Source organism: Penicillium maclennaniae (genome assembly GCF_028827695.1).
Source record: "Penicillium maclennaniae strain IBT 15551 chromosome Unknown utg000004l:1.0-3007600.0:1.0-3009580.0, whole genome shotgun sequence".
Lineage (NCBI taxonomy): Eukaryota > Fungi > Ascomycota > Eurotiomycetes > Eurotiales > Aspergillaceae > Penicillium > Penicillium maclennaniae.
In genome coordinates this window covers 1,263,430-1,276,679 of record NW_026623216.1, presented here as the reverse complement: position 1 = coordinate 1,276,679, position 13,250 = coordinate 1,263,430, and the positions used below count along the sequence as shown (strand labels likewise).

At 45.6% G+C, this 13,250-nt stretch overlaps 4 protein-coding genes across 4 annotated transcripts; 2 read left to right on the top strand and 2 right to left on the bottom strand.

Annotated features, from left to right (window-relative positions):
- Positions 1-911: 911 nt before the first annotated feature.
- N7477_004657 (Ccc1 family) lies at positions 912-1,922 on the bottom strand (the record flags this gene model as incomplete). Its single annotated transcript, XM_056966320.1, has 3 exons — positions 912-967; positions 1,352-1,442; positions 1,503-1,922. The coding sequence occupies 3 exons, from the start codon at positions 1,920-1,922 to the stop codon at positions 912-914; spliced, it is 567 nt and encodes a 188-aa protein (XP_056823101.1).
- A 1,118-nt stretch (positions 1,923-3,040) lies between these two features.
- On the top strand, positions 3,041-4,101 carry N7477_004656 (lactate/malate dehydrogenase family protein; the record flags this gene model as incomplete). The annotated part of the gene is made up of 3 exons (XM_056966319.1): positions 3,041-3,314; positions 3,383-3,612; positions 3,664-4,101. 3 exons carry the CDS (start codon positions 3,041-3,043, stop codon positions 4,099-4,101), a joined length of 942 nt encoding a protein of 313 aa, XP_056823100.1.
- A 621-nt stretch (positions 4,102-4,722) lies between these two features.
- On the bottom strand, positions 4,723-7,146 carry N7477_004655 (phosphoenolpyruvate synthase; the record flags this gene model as incomplete). The annotated part of the gene is made up of 1 exon (XM_056966318.1): positions 4,723-7,146. One exon carries the CDS (start codon positions 7,144-7,146, stop codon positions 4,723-4,725), a length of 2,424 nt encoding a protein of 807 aa, XP_056823099.1.
- Positions 7,147-8,645: 1,499 nt separating this feature from the next.
- On the top strand, positions 8,646-9,500 carry N7477_004654 (uncharacterized protein; the record flags this gene model as incomplete). The annotated part of the gene is made up of 3 exons (XM_056966317.1): positions 8,646-9,201; positions 9,255-9,347; positions 9,412-9,500. The coding sequence occupies 3 exons, from the start codon at positions 8,646-8,648 to the stop codon at positions 9,498-9,500; spliced, it is 738 nt and encodes a 245-aa protein (XP_056823098.1).
- Between the last annotated feature and the right edge of the window lie 3,750 nt (positions 9,501-13,250).

Here is a 13,250-nt window from a genome sequence, read left to right as displayed (position 1 = left end):
GAGCGATCACGCGGTCGTTCGATTCTATTTTTTAGGTATGCAATGTCAAACACGTAGCCGGAGCATACGCCTCGTCTTTGATATTATTTAAATAATGTATATTAGATAGCCCTTCTTAAAGAGGCAAATTCATAGGCAGTGGGCAACAATTGCACAGCAAATGTGAAAGTTAAGCTTTTGCTCATATCTGGAGGCAGTAGAAACCGTCATTTCAACATATGTATCATAGCTACCCGATTATTTAGTCGTCATGTGCACATTAAAAGTTTCTGTGCGAACAGAGACGGTAATATTCAAAAAGATCATGATTCAGCGAGCATAGATTGTTTTCATAGAATCAACCACAGCTCCTTAACGCCAATCTCCTATCACTCTTTTCCTTTGGGCAACGTAAAAACCAGTAGAGGGATGGATAGTCCTTCATGCTAGAAAAATTAATCAACATTGCAATAATTTATAAGTGATCTAACATTCTTATCGGACGGCTTAGTGACTGATTTGTAGTAAAATGCCCTCCTCGTGGTAGAGGGAATACAGTGAGGAATTGACGCCGCAATTATTAGAGTCCAATTTGAGTGTATTGGTGAGTATTTCGAAATGTACATCTTTGATTGTGTCATTGCACAAGTGTTGTCGTGGCCAGGTTCGATAAGTCCGAGGTGGACACGAAATGTATCACGATGTGGCGGCAGGTATCTCTGAAAAATGTTTAGTATGTTGGTGTGAAGAACACAAACAACAGGGTAGTGGACAGACTCTGTTTGAAAAAGGGAAAGGGGACAACTGAGGACAAGCCAGATGTGTCCAAGAAAAGTACTATAATTGACTCCCTCAGAAAATTTGAGGCTGATAAGGCGTCTGTGAATCGCAGTCGCTAAACACAACTGCCAATATTCTTGAGCACCTAGCATTTACTCCGCGCTCAACTTGATGGCGAAAATATTCCATTGAGCACTTCCATGCCAGCCTGGGGTGATAGTCAATAGCAGTATCCTTTGAGCTGAAAACGCGCGAGGAAGGAAATCAAGAGCATTCTGTTGGTGGGAATCCATAATTTATCTAATATTGGTGTGATCGATTCCATATACAATACCATAGCTGGCACCTGCAGCTACTACTCCTACAGACAATGTCTGTATCGCACCTTTAAATCCAGATCGCTTTTTCCTGACCATGCTATAGTTTTTGAAAAACCCAAAAAGCAACAAAATTGCAACCGTTATACCGATCGAAATGAAGAGAGCATGAGTGACGTCCCTCGTCGCAAAATATGGAATCATAGGCAACAGCCCACCTCCAGCGGTTAGCAAACTTTAGGCTTCCTAAAAAGGATTAAGTGTATGGGACGTACCAACGAAGTAGGAAATTCCCATGGTTAGAGCAGAGAGCCATGCTCGTGATGGATTTGGTTTCATATACCTGAGCTTGAATTCCATTACAAACTAATATAACCAATTAGCTCGGTATTGTGATTTTTGACAGCGATAAGGATATGCTCTTACTCTGACCAAAGTATCCTCGAGAGTGAGGCAGTTGAGAACACCCTCCGCAGCCTCTCTGCTTATCCCGTAGCCGAGAAACACTTCGATGATCTCCAATCTTTCGGCCTCAGGCCTGCAATTCACTTTATCTCTTACAAATTTCTCCTGGCTTGAATAACGATCTCGGTCCGTTAATGCAGCAAGATACGCACCCATTCCCATTGAGATGGTGCCACTTAGGAGCTCTGCAAGCCCGCCAATGACAACAAGCTTTGCGGAACCGAGACTGGAGAGACCCGCTGTTAATGCAAAAGGAACAGTCAACCCGTCTGCAAAGCCGATAATAATATCCCTCAGTATCAGTGAGGTGTTTGAAAGTCTTTCCGCTGGAGGGCAATAGTGATCAGTACTTCGCGTACCGGGTGGAATCCGCGCTGACATTTCGTGAGGACTTCAAGGTGAAAATTGTCTTGAATCTATTGCTAGAACATCCCGACGGCTGGATTATGAAATGGAACTTAGAGACTTGAGGGTGTTTTATGATGCACGGCCGGTCTTGGAATCGAAGTCGTCTGTGGAAATCTCGACGGGGTTGTGAATATTGTCTTTTCCACTCAAAATTGTCATCTCCCGAGGCTATTTACGGGCATCGTTAAGCTGCTGTCTAGAAACCATGGTCAAAAAGAACCTAAAAAATCGTATACCGAACCCACACAGGCAACCACGTGGCCTGGATCGCTTGCTCATTGCATTTCATTTCTGTAAATCGGATGACGATGCCACCCCCATTGAAAGAATCAGTTTTTTATTTTTTCCTAATTCTTATTCCCCCATATTTTTACTGCGGCTTAATACGGCATTGACATTTTCAATGTATCTCGGTCGCGGGCCTACAAACGGCCTATCTCTAAACACATAGCCGCAACTTCGCGGCCCGATTTCGGATTAAATACCTGGTCTCGTCTTTAATTTGATTTATGAACGCTAGATACGAACCCCCTGAGCTGAATATGTGGAGGTGGCTACTAATATCTGCCACCATTCAGACTATATGTGTCGGTATATCAGGGTCTTCAAGGGACTTTGGGCCAAGGGTAGCGAGGGCCAGTAGAAACGGCACTTGCGTGTTCGATTACCTTGAGGAAAATTTCTTACACTTACCCGAAAATCAGTGAAATAGAAACCTCGATATCAATATATTTGACATAAGATACAATGTTCCATATTTCAGGGATACAAACTTGTACTGGATGAAGTGATTCCAAAGTTAGCATGCATAGGAGATCAAGACCGTGGTTACTGTGTTCGTCTTCTAACTCCGAGGACTACGAACATATTCCCAACTACTTTTTTTTTTTCTTGGTGAATCGTACCATCTGCTAAGTGCAAGTCATCTCGTCATGATGAGGTAGTGTTGATTCAGAATTCAATCACCTTGGAAACGCCTCAGACGATTCGGTCACATGCGCTTACCCCACATCGTTCAACGGGAGTTGCTCTTGATATCTCTTTCCCATTGCAAGTCCATGGCCAATATGAGATCTTCATAATACCTGGAAATGTCATTGAGAAACGCAAAACCAATTTCTCAGATCGCGATCATCGGCGTTGGTCAGGTAGGCGCCGCCGCCGCTTACGCGCTTATCCTTCAATCGGTTGCTAGTGAACTACTCTTGGTAGATGTCAAAATGGATCTGAGAGACAGCCAGGCTCGCGACCTTTCTGATGTGTGCTATAGCTGCAACAGCGAAACACGCGTGCGAGCGGCTACCCACCAGGAAGCAAGTCAGAGCGATATTGTGGTTGTCACGGTCGGGTCAAAATTCTCCACAGGTAAGGAATGAAATGGAGATGAATCTTTCAATGCTTGTTTAATGGTATGGTATCTAATGGCGACTCAGGTGAAACTAGCGTTCAATACATGTACCAGAAGATCTCGATTATTCGAAGCGTTGTCAACACGATGAAGCCATTCAAATCTGACGCCATTCTTCTCCTGGTTGCAAATCCCGTCGACCTCCTCACTTCCATTGCTCAGGAACTGTCTGGTCTGCCAAGATGTCAGGTGTTGGGCTCAGGAACCTTCCTCGATTCGGTACGAATTCGCGGACTTTTAGCCGAAAAAACTGGGGTGCGTGCACAGATTTCATCATGCGTAAGGTTAAGGCTGATTTCAGAGTAGGTCGCGGCGAACTCGATTGATCTCTATGTAGTGGGAGTACATGGAGATTCGCAGGTTGTGCCGTGGTCGGATGCAATAATTGGTGGTGTCCCCATCCAGAAATTGATCCCGCTCAACACTTTAGACTACGACAAACTTATTGGTGAGTGCAAAAGTAGGACCCAGAAAATTATTCATGCGAAGGGGACGACACCTTTTGGAATTGGATCTGTCATTTCCAATATTGCCTCCTCTATCCTGTCTGACAAACGAAACATTTGTCCCATCAGCCATTTTCAGCCTGAATGGGGATGTTGTTTCAGCTTGCCTGTGGTTCTCGGGAGAGCGGGAATCATCAAGACAATGCAGATGCCGATGAATAGCGGCGAGAGGGCTGCTTTAGAAGAGTCGGTTAAGGCCCTTAAAGGCACGATGGAGAAGATCCACGAGGATCATTAAGCATGGTACGTATCCTGGAACGGAAATTTCCATAATTCTCGCATGACATACCTGGGTACAGCCTTTAGCAAAAGGATTACTCATCTTCAAGGACTACTTCGTTCCACATCGTATTTCACATGAATTGAAATAATCATTATGAAGGTCAAATTGAATGACGTTGTTGTCCTGTGGTTTCATGTACTTTTCTACTATCTCGAATCATTGTGTTTCACTATAATATCTTCAGTTCCTTTATCCATACGTGATTGAGGACCTCAGATTGTTTCTAGGCGAGGCATGTGATGTCGGCGTCCATCCCGCTGAGCAGAACATGACATGCTCAACAACTTGCTGGGTTCCAAGGCTTGGCTATAAAAAAGGTACTCCTATGCAGTTCTACCTGCGAATATGAGAATGGCCCCACCACATATCCCAACTGCGCCTTGGATTGGACTAGGTCTACAGAATTATATAAGAACGCCCAAGTGCCTCTACGGAAAGAGTTCAGGAAAATTGACATCAAAAAAATAAGAAGTTTTTCCTATTGCACTAAAACTTACCAAAGATTACGGAGCTGCAGAAACGGTCCAAGAACGATATTCGTAAAAACCCCACTTTTCATCTTATTCATTTTGTACATCACGTGGAGGAAGATGATGACCGCTCGCTAGCAACTGCATGTTTCTTCACGGCGACAAAGCTATCAGGGCTGACAGAAATCGAGTTAATACCAGCCTCGACTAAGAACTTTGTAAATTCGGGATGGTCACTCGGCGCTTGGCCGCAGATGCCAATCTTGCAGCCCGTCTTGCGAGCCACTGAGATTACCTGTGCAATCATCCACTTGACAGCCTCATCTTGCTCGTTGAACAAGTCTGCGAGCTCACCAGAGTCACGATCAACACCGAGGGTCAACTGGGTAAGGTCGTTGGAACCGATAGAGAAGCCATCGAAGTATTCAGAAAACTCAGCGGCTAAGATAACGTTTGATGGTATCTCGCACATGACGTAGACTTGAAGGCCATGCTCACCACGCTTGAGCCCGTTGCTGGCCATAGTGTCCAGTACCTTCCCCGCTTCTTTGATGGTGCGACAGAAGGGAATCATTACGATGGCATTTGTGAATCCCATCTTCTCGCGTAGCTGCTTGATCGCACGGCACTCGAGCGCGAAGCCCTCTTCATACAGCGGAGAATAGTAGCGCGAGGCGCCTCGAAACCCAAGCATGGGGTTCTCCTCCTTTGGCTCGAACTCAGTGCCGCCAATAAGGCCGGAGTACTCGTTTGTCTTGAAATCACTCATGCGGACGATGACTGGCTTAGGGTATACTGTTGCGCAAAGGGCCGCAAAACCATGCGCCAGCTTGTCGACGAAGTAGTCGGGCTTATGTTTGTATCCAGCAGTCAATTGCACGATCTTCTCCCTAGATTTCGTGTCCTTTAGCTTATCGAAATGGACAAGTGCCATAGGATGAACCCGGATAGAATTCGTAACGACAAACTCCATGCGAGCAAGTCCGATGCCATCTACTGGAAGCCGCCACCAGCGGTATGCCGCTGCTGGATTGGCGAGATTGATCATGATTTTTGTATTGATTGACGGCAATCCGGTAAGATCTAATGTCTGGGTGGTAATATTGGAGATACCCTGGTATACGAAGCCTTTGTCACCCTCGGCACAAGAGACAGTTACGTCCTGGCCGGTGTGCAGAACATATGTAGCATTTCCAGTCCCCACAACGGCAGGGAGGCCAAGTTCGCGGCTGACAATGGCGGCATGCGAAGTTCGCCCACCATGATCAGTGATAATAGCCACAGCGCGCTTCATCAGTGGCACCCAATCTGGGTCGGTCGCTTTTGCCACCAATATCGATCCGTCGAGGAATTTTTCAACATCTTTAGTCGTCTCTATCATGCAGAGGCGTCCCGAGACTGCCGCATCCCCAACCGAAAGGCCCGTCGTAAGGAGAGAGCCCTTCTTACCGACCTTGTAGGTCTTGAGAACACCAGCATCACGTCGCGAGTGAACGGTTTCAGGTCGAGCCTGGACGATGAAAAGTTCACCAGTGATACCGTCCTTTGCCCATTCCATATCCATGGGACACCGATAGTGCTTTTCAATTATGCATGCCCAGCGGCTCAGCTGGAGGATTTCTTGATTGTCGAGCACGAACGCATCTCGCTCCGCTTTTGAGGTAGGTATGTTGCGTGTTGGCATATCGTCACCACCATAGACCATCTTCATTGACTTGTCACCGCGCTTTTTCTCTATTATTGGGACTAGATTGACATCGTCCAGTAGCGGCTTGAAAACTTGGTATTCGTCGGGATTGACGGTCCCTTGTACAATATTCTCCCCTAGTCCCCATGATGCGTTGATAAGCACAAGCTTGTCGAAGCCACTTTCAGTGTCAATGGAGAACATGACACCAGAACCGCTAGCATCGGAACGGACCATTCGCTGTACCCCAATCGAGAGTGCGATTCTCAAGTGATCGAATCCTTTAGTCTGGCGATAGCTGATGGCACGGTCGGTGAAAAGAGAAGCATAGCAGCGCCGGCAAGCATTCAAAAGTGCATCGATCCCCGAGATGTTTAGAAAGGACTCCTGTTGGCCAGCGAAACTCGCGTCAGGCAAGTCCTCTGCTGTCGCGCTTGAACGAACGGCCACACTCAAGTTTTCGATTCCCACTTTGGCCGAAAGTTCGCAATAGGCTGTACCGATGGCACTTGCGATATCGGCGGGCCAAGTGCCGCGGAGGAATAAATTGCGAACTGCATGACCAGTCTCGGCCAGATTCACCTTACCTGATTGCCATTCCGCAATCAACATTGCCATACTCTCCCGGATCTCATTACTGTCGACGTAGAGCCAATAAGCGTGTGAGGTGGTTGCAAAACCAGGTGGTACCGCGATTCCTTTCGTCCCAAGGGCACCGATCATCTCCCCAATGGAGGAGTTTTTGCCGCCTACCAACGCAACATCGCCGCGCGTGAGAGTCTCAAAAGGAAGAACTATATTCCCAGCGCCAGCGACACCATTGGTTTTTTCAACTTCGGCCATGAGTGCTTCAACTGTTTACAACTTTTCTCGCCGATGGAATGGTGTGGAATCAAATATTAATAAGCGAAGAGTCAAGGTTGCCCTGAAAAATAGACTCATGCAGAGATGGGCTGTAAAGAAGGATCAGGGAAGTCGTGACGAAAAAGCGCGATGGGATTTCGGAGAGAAGGAAATACATGCAACTACATTTATAGAATGTTAAATGTGCCGAAAGCGAAATGTTCGTACAGTTGAACAGAAACGATGGCGCAAAGTCTATCCCAGCATTATACATTATTTAGAACTCTTATGGGTCCAAATGAGGCCTAGGCCAAGGCCACGATAAGGTGACCCCGAGTGGCGAATGAGATCATAAGACATGTATCATGAAAGGGCGGAAGAGGCGCTGGGGCTAGGCCATGCACGCAAAACAAATACAATCGATACATCATCTTTGCTCAGGTTCTTTACTGGTCTGGAATAAGTCCAATAAATGTGTGAATATTTCATGGATCATCTTACTTTTCAAATTTGGGTCGGGTCATCTAGGAATTTTGAAGAGGTTTTCAGATCTTCCCTAGTTCCTCCCGTGCTCTTGATAATTTCCGGAATTTCAAAGCCGAGGTTCCGAGGATCAACTTTTTAATTTGGTTGACATACGATTGTCAAAGATAATTCCCATTCAGGGCTTCTTTAATTACGAATAATTCGGAACGCAGATCTTTCAGGACTGCTTTTTTAGCCTCCTTTATTATTACATCATAAGCTAGGCTGTAGAATTTCCCGTCCAGAATTATGGTGGCATGACCGTTACAGTGCCATGGTATTGCATAGACCAGGCGGCTGGTAGACTTTAATTACGTCTTGAATTGGAATATCAAATACGAATCATTTCCAGTCTGAGGGTATAAAAGTCCTTTCAGTCTTACACCCTTACCCACAATGAACTTCAATTAGAGCATGATGGTACGACAGCTCTTAACTCGATACCGCCCCCACTATACCCAACCTGACGCGTTAGGGGCGAGAACAATCTACAAAGCTTTCACTGCAGGCTGCTCACATCTACGTCAATCCTCCATAAATCAGGTCCATTTTTACTCTGACTTCTCCTCTCACGATCTTCGATTTCCACGTAGTTGTATAGAGGTGAGGTCTTTGAATGTCTTGCCTGCAAGAATCTATTAGTGGCTGATTGTTCTAGCCCCACCGCCTGACAGATATGAAGGGCCTAGTCTACACAGCTCCGAACAGATACGAACTCCGAGACTGTATTATGCCTGAAATTCAATCTCCAACAGATGCCGTTGTTCAGATGAGCTATACAAGTATATGTGGTACGGACTTACATGATACTTAAAGGCGATGTGCCAACAGTAGAGCCGCGCCGAATCCTCGGCCATGAAGGCGTTGGAAAAATTGTTTCCCTTGGCGCAGCAGTTGACAGATTCTTTATCGGTGATACAGTCCTGGTCTCTTGTATATCCTCCTGTGGTACATGCACCGCGTGCAGAAAAGGCATGAATTCACACTGTGTCACTGGAGGATGGGTCCTTGGAAATGTCATTGATGGGACCCAAGCAGAGTATGTCCGCATCCCTCACGCAAATAATTCACTTTACAAGCTTCCTGGAAATATTGACCCATGGGAAATGATATCTCTTTCTGACGCGCTGCCTACGGGGATGGAGTGTGGAACCCTCAATGCCAATGTTCAGCCGGGGAACTCAGTGGCGGTCGTCGGAGCTGGGCCTGTCGGTCTGGCTGCAATGCTCACAGCGAAGCTATATGCACCCTACCCTGTCGTTGCGATTGACATTGATAATTCAAGGCTTGAGCACGCTCAAAGGCTTGGTGCTGATAAAGTCATCAATACGAAATCGCCTAATGCCATGGAGGAGCTCGATACGATTGTCGAGGGAAGAGGGTTTGATTCGGTGATTGAAGCAGTCGGGCAGCCATCAACTTTCGACCTCTGTCAGAAGTTGCTGGCGCCTGGTGGCTCTCTGGCAAATATAGGTGTTCACGGTCAAAAGGTATCTCTTGATCTGGACGAGCTCTGGGATCGCAACATAAGTAAAGTATACCTTCGCTTGTTTCTTTGCATTTTGAATTAATCCGGCCTAAAGGTATCAAAACCCGACTGGTTGACACTCTCTCAATCCCCCTTCTTCTGCGCCTCTGCCAGGTCGGCCGACTCCGACCTGCATTAATCACGCACCGTAAGCTTAAGTTTCCACATGATGATTTGCTCCTTTGCGGATACTATTCTCACACAATTATCAGGTTATCCATTCTCAGATATAATGAAGGCTTATCAAGTATTCGAAAACGCTTCAGAAGAGGGCGCCTTGAAAGTTGGAATCCATTTCTGATCACCACTGGTTGTACTATATCAGTTTTGCTAGAGCAGCCGTGAGCTGGCCGTTGCCAAACCAAAGTTGTGAATTGAAGTACAAGCAGCCGATTCAAATATGTATTGATTATATCTAGGGCTGAATTTGAAACAATTATCTTCTGCTAAAACATTGTTTCTGCATAGATTCTCGATCATCAGTTGAACCCGTTGCCAAAATATAATTCCGCCTGACAAGATAACGTAACGTTTCGGACATATGATACTGCAATGACCTTTCTCCGGGCTATGTCTGGGCTGATGATTTTCTTTGAGGGGATGATGGCGAGCGCCAAAGCTAGCTATGTAGAAATGCGCGTCAGCCTGCTACAGCATAGATCGACATCAGCGAAGCGAGCTTTGCTCACTTTGATTTTTCAAAGGTGTTGGCCAGACCCACCTCACACTTCATTTGGGCTAGCCCCACAATACTGGTCGAATCATGATACAATTAGGAGCAGGGATTGGCGGCAAGCTAGCGATATTTGGATTTTTTCGCCGACGAAGTGTCGAATACTTCGCATTCGAGCCAATAGTGACCAACTCGCCATATATTTCTTACTCCCAAGCTCTCGAGTTAAAGAAGAGAAACGGAAAGATACAAAGGAAGTCTTGGCATGATAGTTGTCGAGATATAGATACGTGATTGATCGCAATTACTATGATGTTAAGGGGTGGCGGATGGCTTGTGGATTACGTTAGTAAATGCGATAATTTACAATTAGATACCTCCACAACAAATAGCTAGATTTCTTTGATTATTGGGATTGTGAAGATAGAAGATGGAAGATGAGAGATATGATGATTGATTGACTCTAGAGATGAAGCTATGGATCTAGATATCATGGAGGCTGAGGCAAGGATGCGGTGAAGTGGGGCAGTATCCCAATTCAATGCGAACAGGGATGATACAATTGAAAGGCATATTTAATCGTGTAGACTAGGTTTGAAATCTACAATCAAGAATTCCGTTATTGTATTACCCAACATTATGTCTATATATCCTTGTGTTGAAAAAAGAGCTTAGGGAAGACGGAGATAGTCAACATGAGGTTGTTCAACTCAAGAATTTTTTTTTATTATTATCTTCTGGTTCTCAAGGGCACATTTTTACTATTCCCTGTTAACTAGAACGATTTTTTTATCAAACGCATACCAACCAGATTACTTCACCATAACCTCGGAATTAAGATAAGTACACATTGAATCTGAGGAGTAATATAAAGGAGACTCGGCCGCTTCGAATCCACGTCCAAAATAGGCTGGTCTACGATTTCATCCTGCGTATACCTAGGATGGGAAATGTATTCTTACGTGTCTTCCACGGGCCCACACATGCCACAATGTTCGAGGACTCCATAGCGCGGCTTCTTCAGCATTGCGGAAGACGGTCTCAATCTTCATCCGTTAATCTAACTCCGTTCTGGTTATGGACAATGCCTCGTTTCATCATTAAGAGCGGATGACGCAGACGAGTGGAAAGGCAGGGGTAATATTGCTCTAACTACCTACCACCCTACTCGCCGAACTTGTATTCAATTGAAGAAATTTTCGCCGAGCTCAAAGCCTTTATCAAACGCAACTGAAGTCTTTGGGAAGTAGATCCTGATCAAGGCTTTGCTTTCTTTCCTGGATATATTGATGGGGCGGGTGCAAAAGAAGAGAGTGCTATAGGTCATTTTCGGCATGGCTTGAAAATTGAAGAAGTATCAGAAACTTGCTAGGTGGAGCACAATTGAATGATCCTACGCGCGATTATAAGGTTGACTATTCCTAGGACAGCGGACATAGTGCGATAATGATTATGACCTTAACGAGAACGGACTCACGGATGCTTTCGTGTAGCAGAAATACCTTCACTGGCTGGAACTTGTCAGCCCGCTAGGGAGCATCTCGCAAGAAATAGGAGCTTTGCTTAAACTAGGTATTTTACTTCAGGTAGGCGACAGTCGGTCTAATCTGCAGAAATTCCCCATGTCTGACGAAGGCATGACTGTAATAGAAAAAGGGCGAGCCACAAACCGTTTTCCATCGGACTCGAGACACCTAGCTCTTTGTTCGATACACAAGGCAGAAATTGAAATCAGCCTTTTCAAGTATTCAGTCCGCGTCTTATCTTTGGCCCAACCCATCTTACCATGAGGACATACTATCAGAACAAAAGACCAAATTGGATTTTGACTGAAGCAATAATAGAGGAGGATTGGAGCGCATATCTTTGTATTCCAGGCAAAGATGGTAGCTTGGTCGTCTCAATCGCCTGGTCGCCAGATGGAAGCCGACTCACAAAATGAAGTATCATAGGTAACAGCCACCTGCCACGGTAAGCAAGTGTCAGGATTCTGAGGTTTAATAGTGCAAGACGTACAAGTGAAGCAAGAAACACCCATGGATGCGGGAGCCATGTTCGCGATGGGTTTGGTCTGTTATTTGGTTTGGTATACGTTGGGCTTTCCCACTACGAAACAACGTGACCCTCTAGCCAAGGTTCAAGAATGTCAACCACCAAAGTATGATATTACTCTGATTAAGTTATCCTCGAAACAAGGACACATTTCCACATATCTCGGCTTCGTTTAATATTGAGAAATGGCTCGATATCATTTCTCGATAATGTCCGACATTTAGTCTCATACTCGATCGCAGCAACATCCGGTAACTGGTAACTCTCAGAGATGTACTCAACCTTTGTCTGACCTTTCTTCGGAACACTATCATTCTGTAGCCCTCTTGACGACAAGCACAGCCCAATGGGAAACTTTCGTCCTCAAGTTGCACCTACAGCAAGGCAGAGTGCATGTCACAGCTAGTTGGTGTTTCTGACAGCTGTGGTCTATTGGTACCTTGTTAGTTTGGACTTGATTGGGAGTGATTTATACTTAACTCGGAAACAAGTGACTTGTTTTTGTTTGTCTTATTTCTTTTTTTCAAACTGCCTCTGTCGATTGCTGTTTTGTTTGTACTCTCTTGATCTCGGACATCCAATGATTCTTTCTCCCTGCGTGGCTCATATGCTTCGGCGTCAGAGGTTCGCTCCATCGCAAGGATAGAATCGACAGTTCGCATCTTCTCATCGTCGAGTGAAGTTTGGTACACCGCTTCCCCGCAAGGGGGTGTTGGGTCGGCGGATGATTGATCTGGCGTAGTCGTGTACGAAGATTGCTCAATTATTTTGCGGGAAGCCAAGGCGCTGGCAGGCATGTAAATGAATCTAGAGTCATCAGACATGTTCGAGGCTCGTGCCGTTGCTGAGCTTCAGGGAAATCAAAGTTCATGAATTACTGAGCGAATCTTCGTCGATATGGCTCACCTCTGGGGCTAGAGCAAAGACTTTTGGGCTTGGAAAAAGGAGGATTGTTCGATTGTTGGGGTCCATTTGCCCCACATCAGTTGACTTCCGGTGTTCGTAAATCATCTGTCAGAAAACAAAGAATTCATGGTTGACATCAGATGCTCCAAAGTCTAAATCGCAGTTCGGCGGGTCTGGCCACACTGGGAATACTCTTTGCGGTGAACTGATCCTTCCACAGGCAAAGACCTTCCCCATTCAACAAAAGCCTGAAGATAAATGGTCAAATTCAGTATGAGTTGATGATGCAACCCTTTAAGATTCCAAGGTTGAGAAATGACATGTTAAGGGGGGGGCAAACAGTTTCATCAGATGTTTTCGGCACCCGTGGGTTGATGGGGATTTGTGAGAATATTTATTTCCCAAGCCCTGCTTGAATAT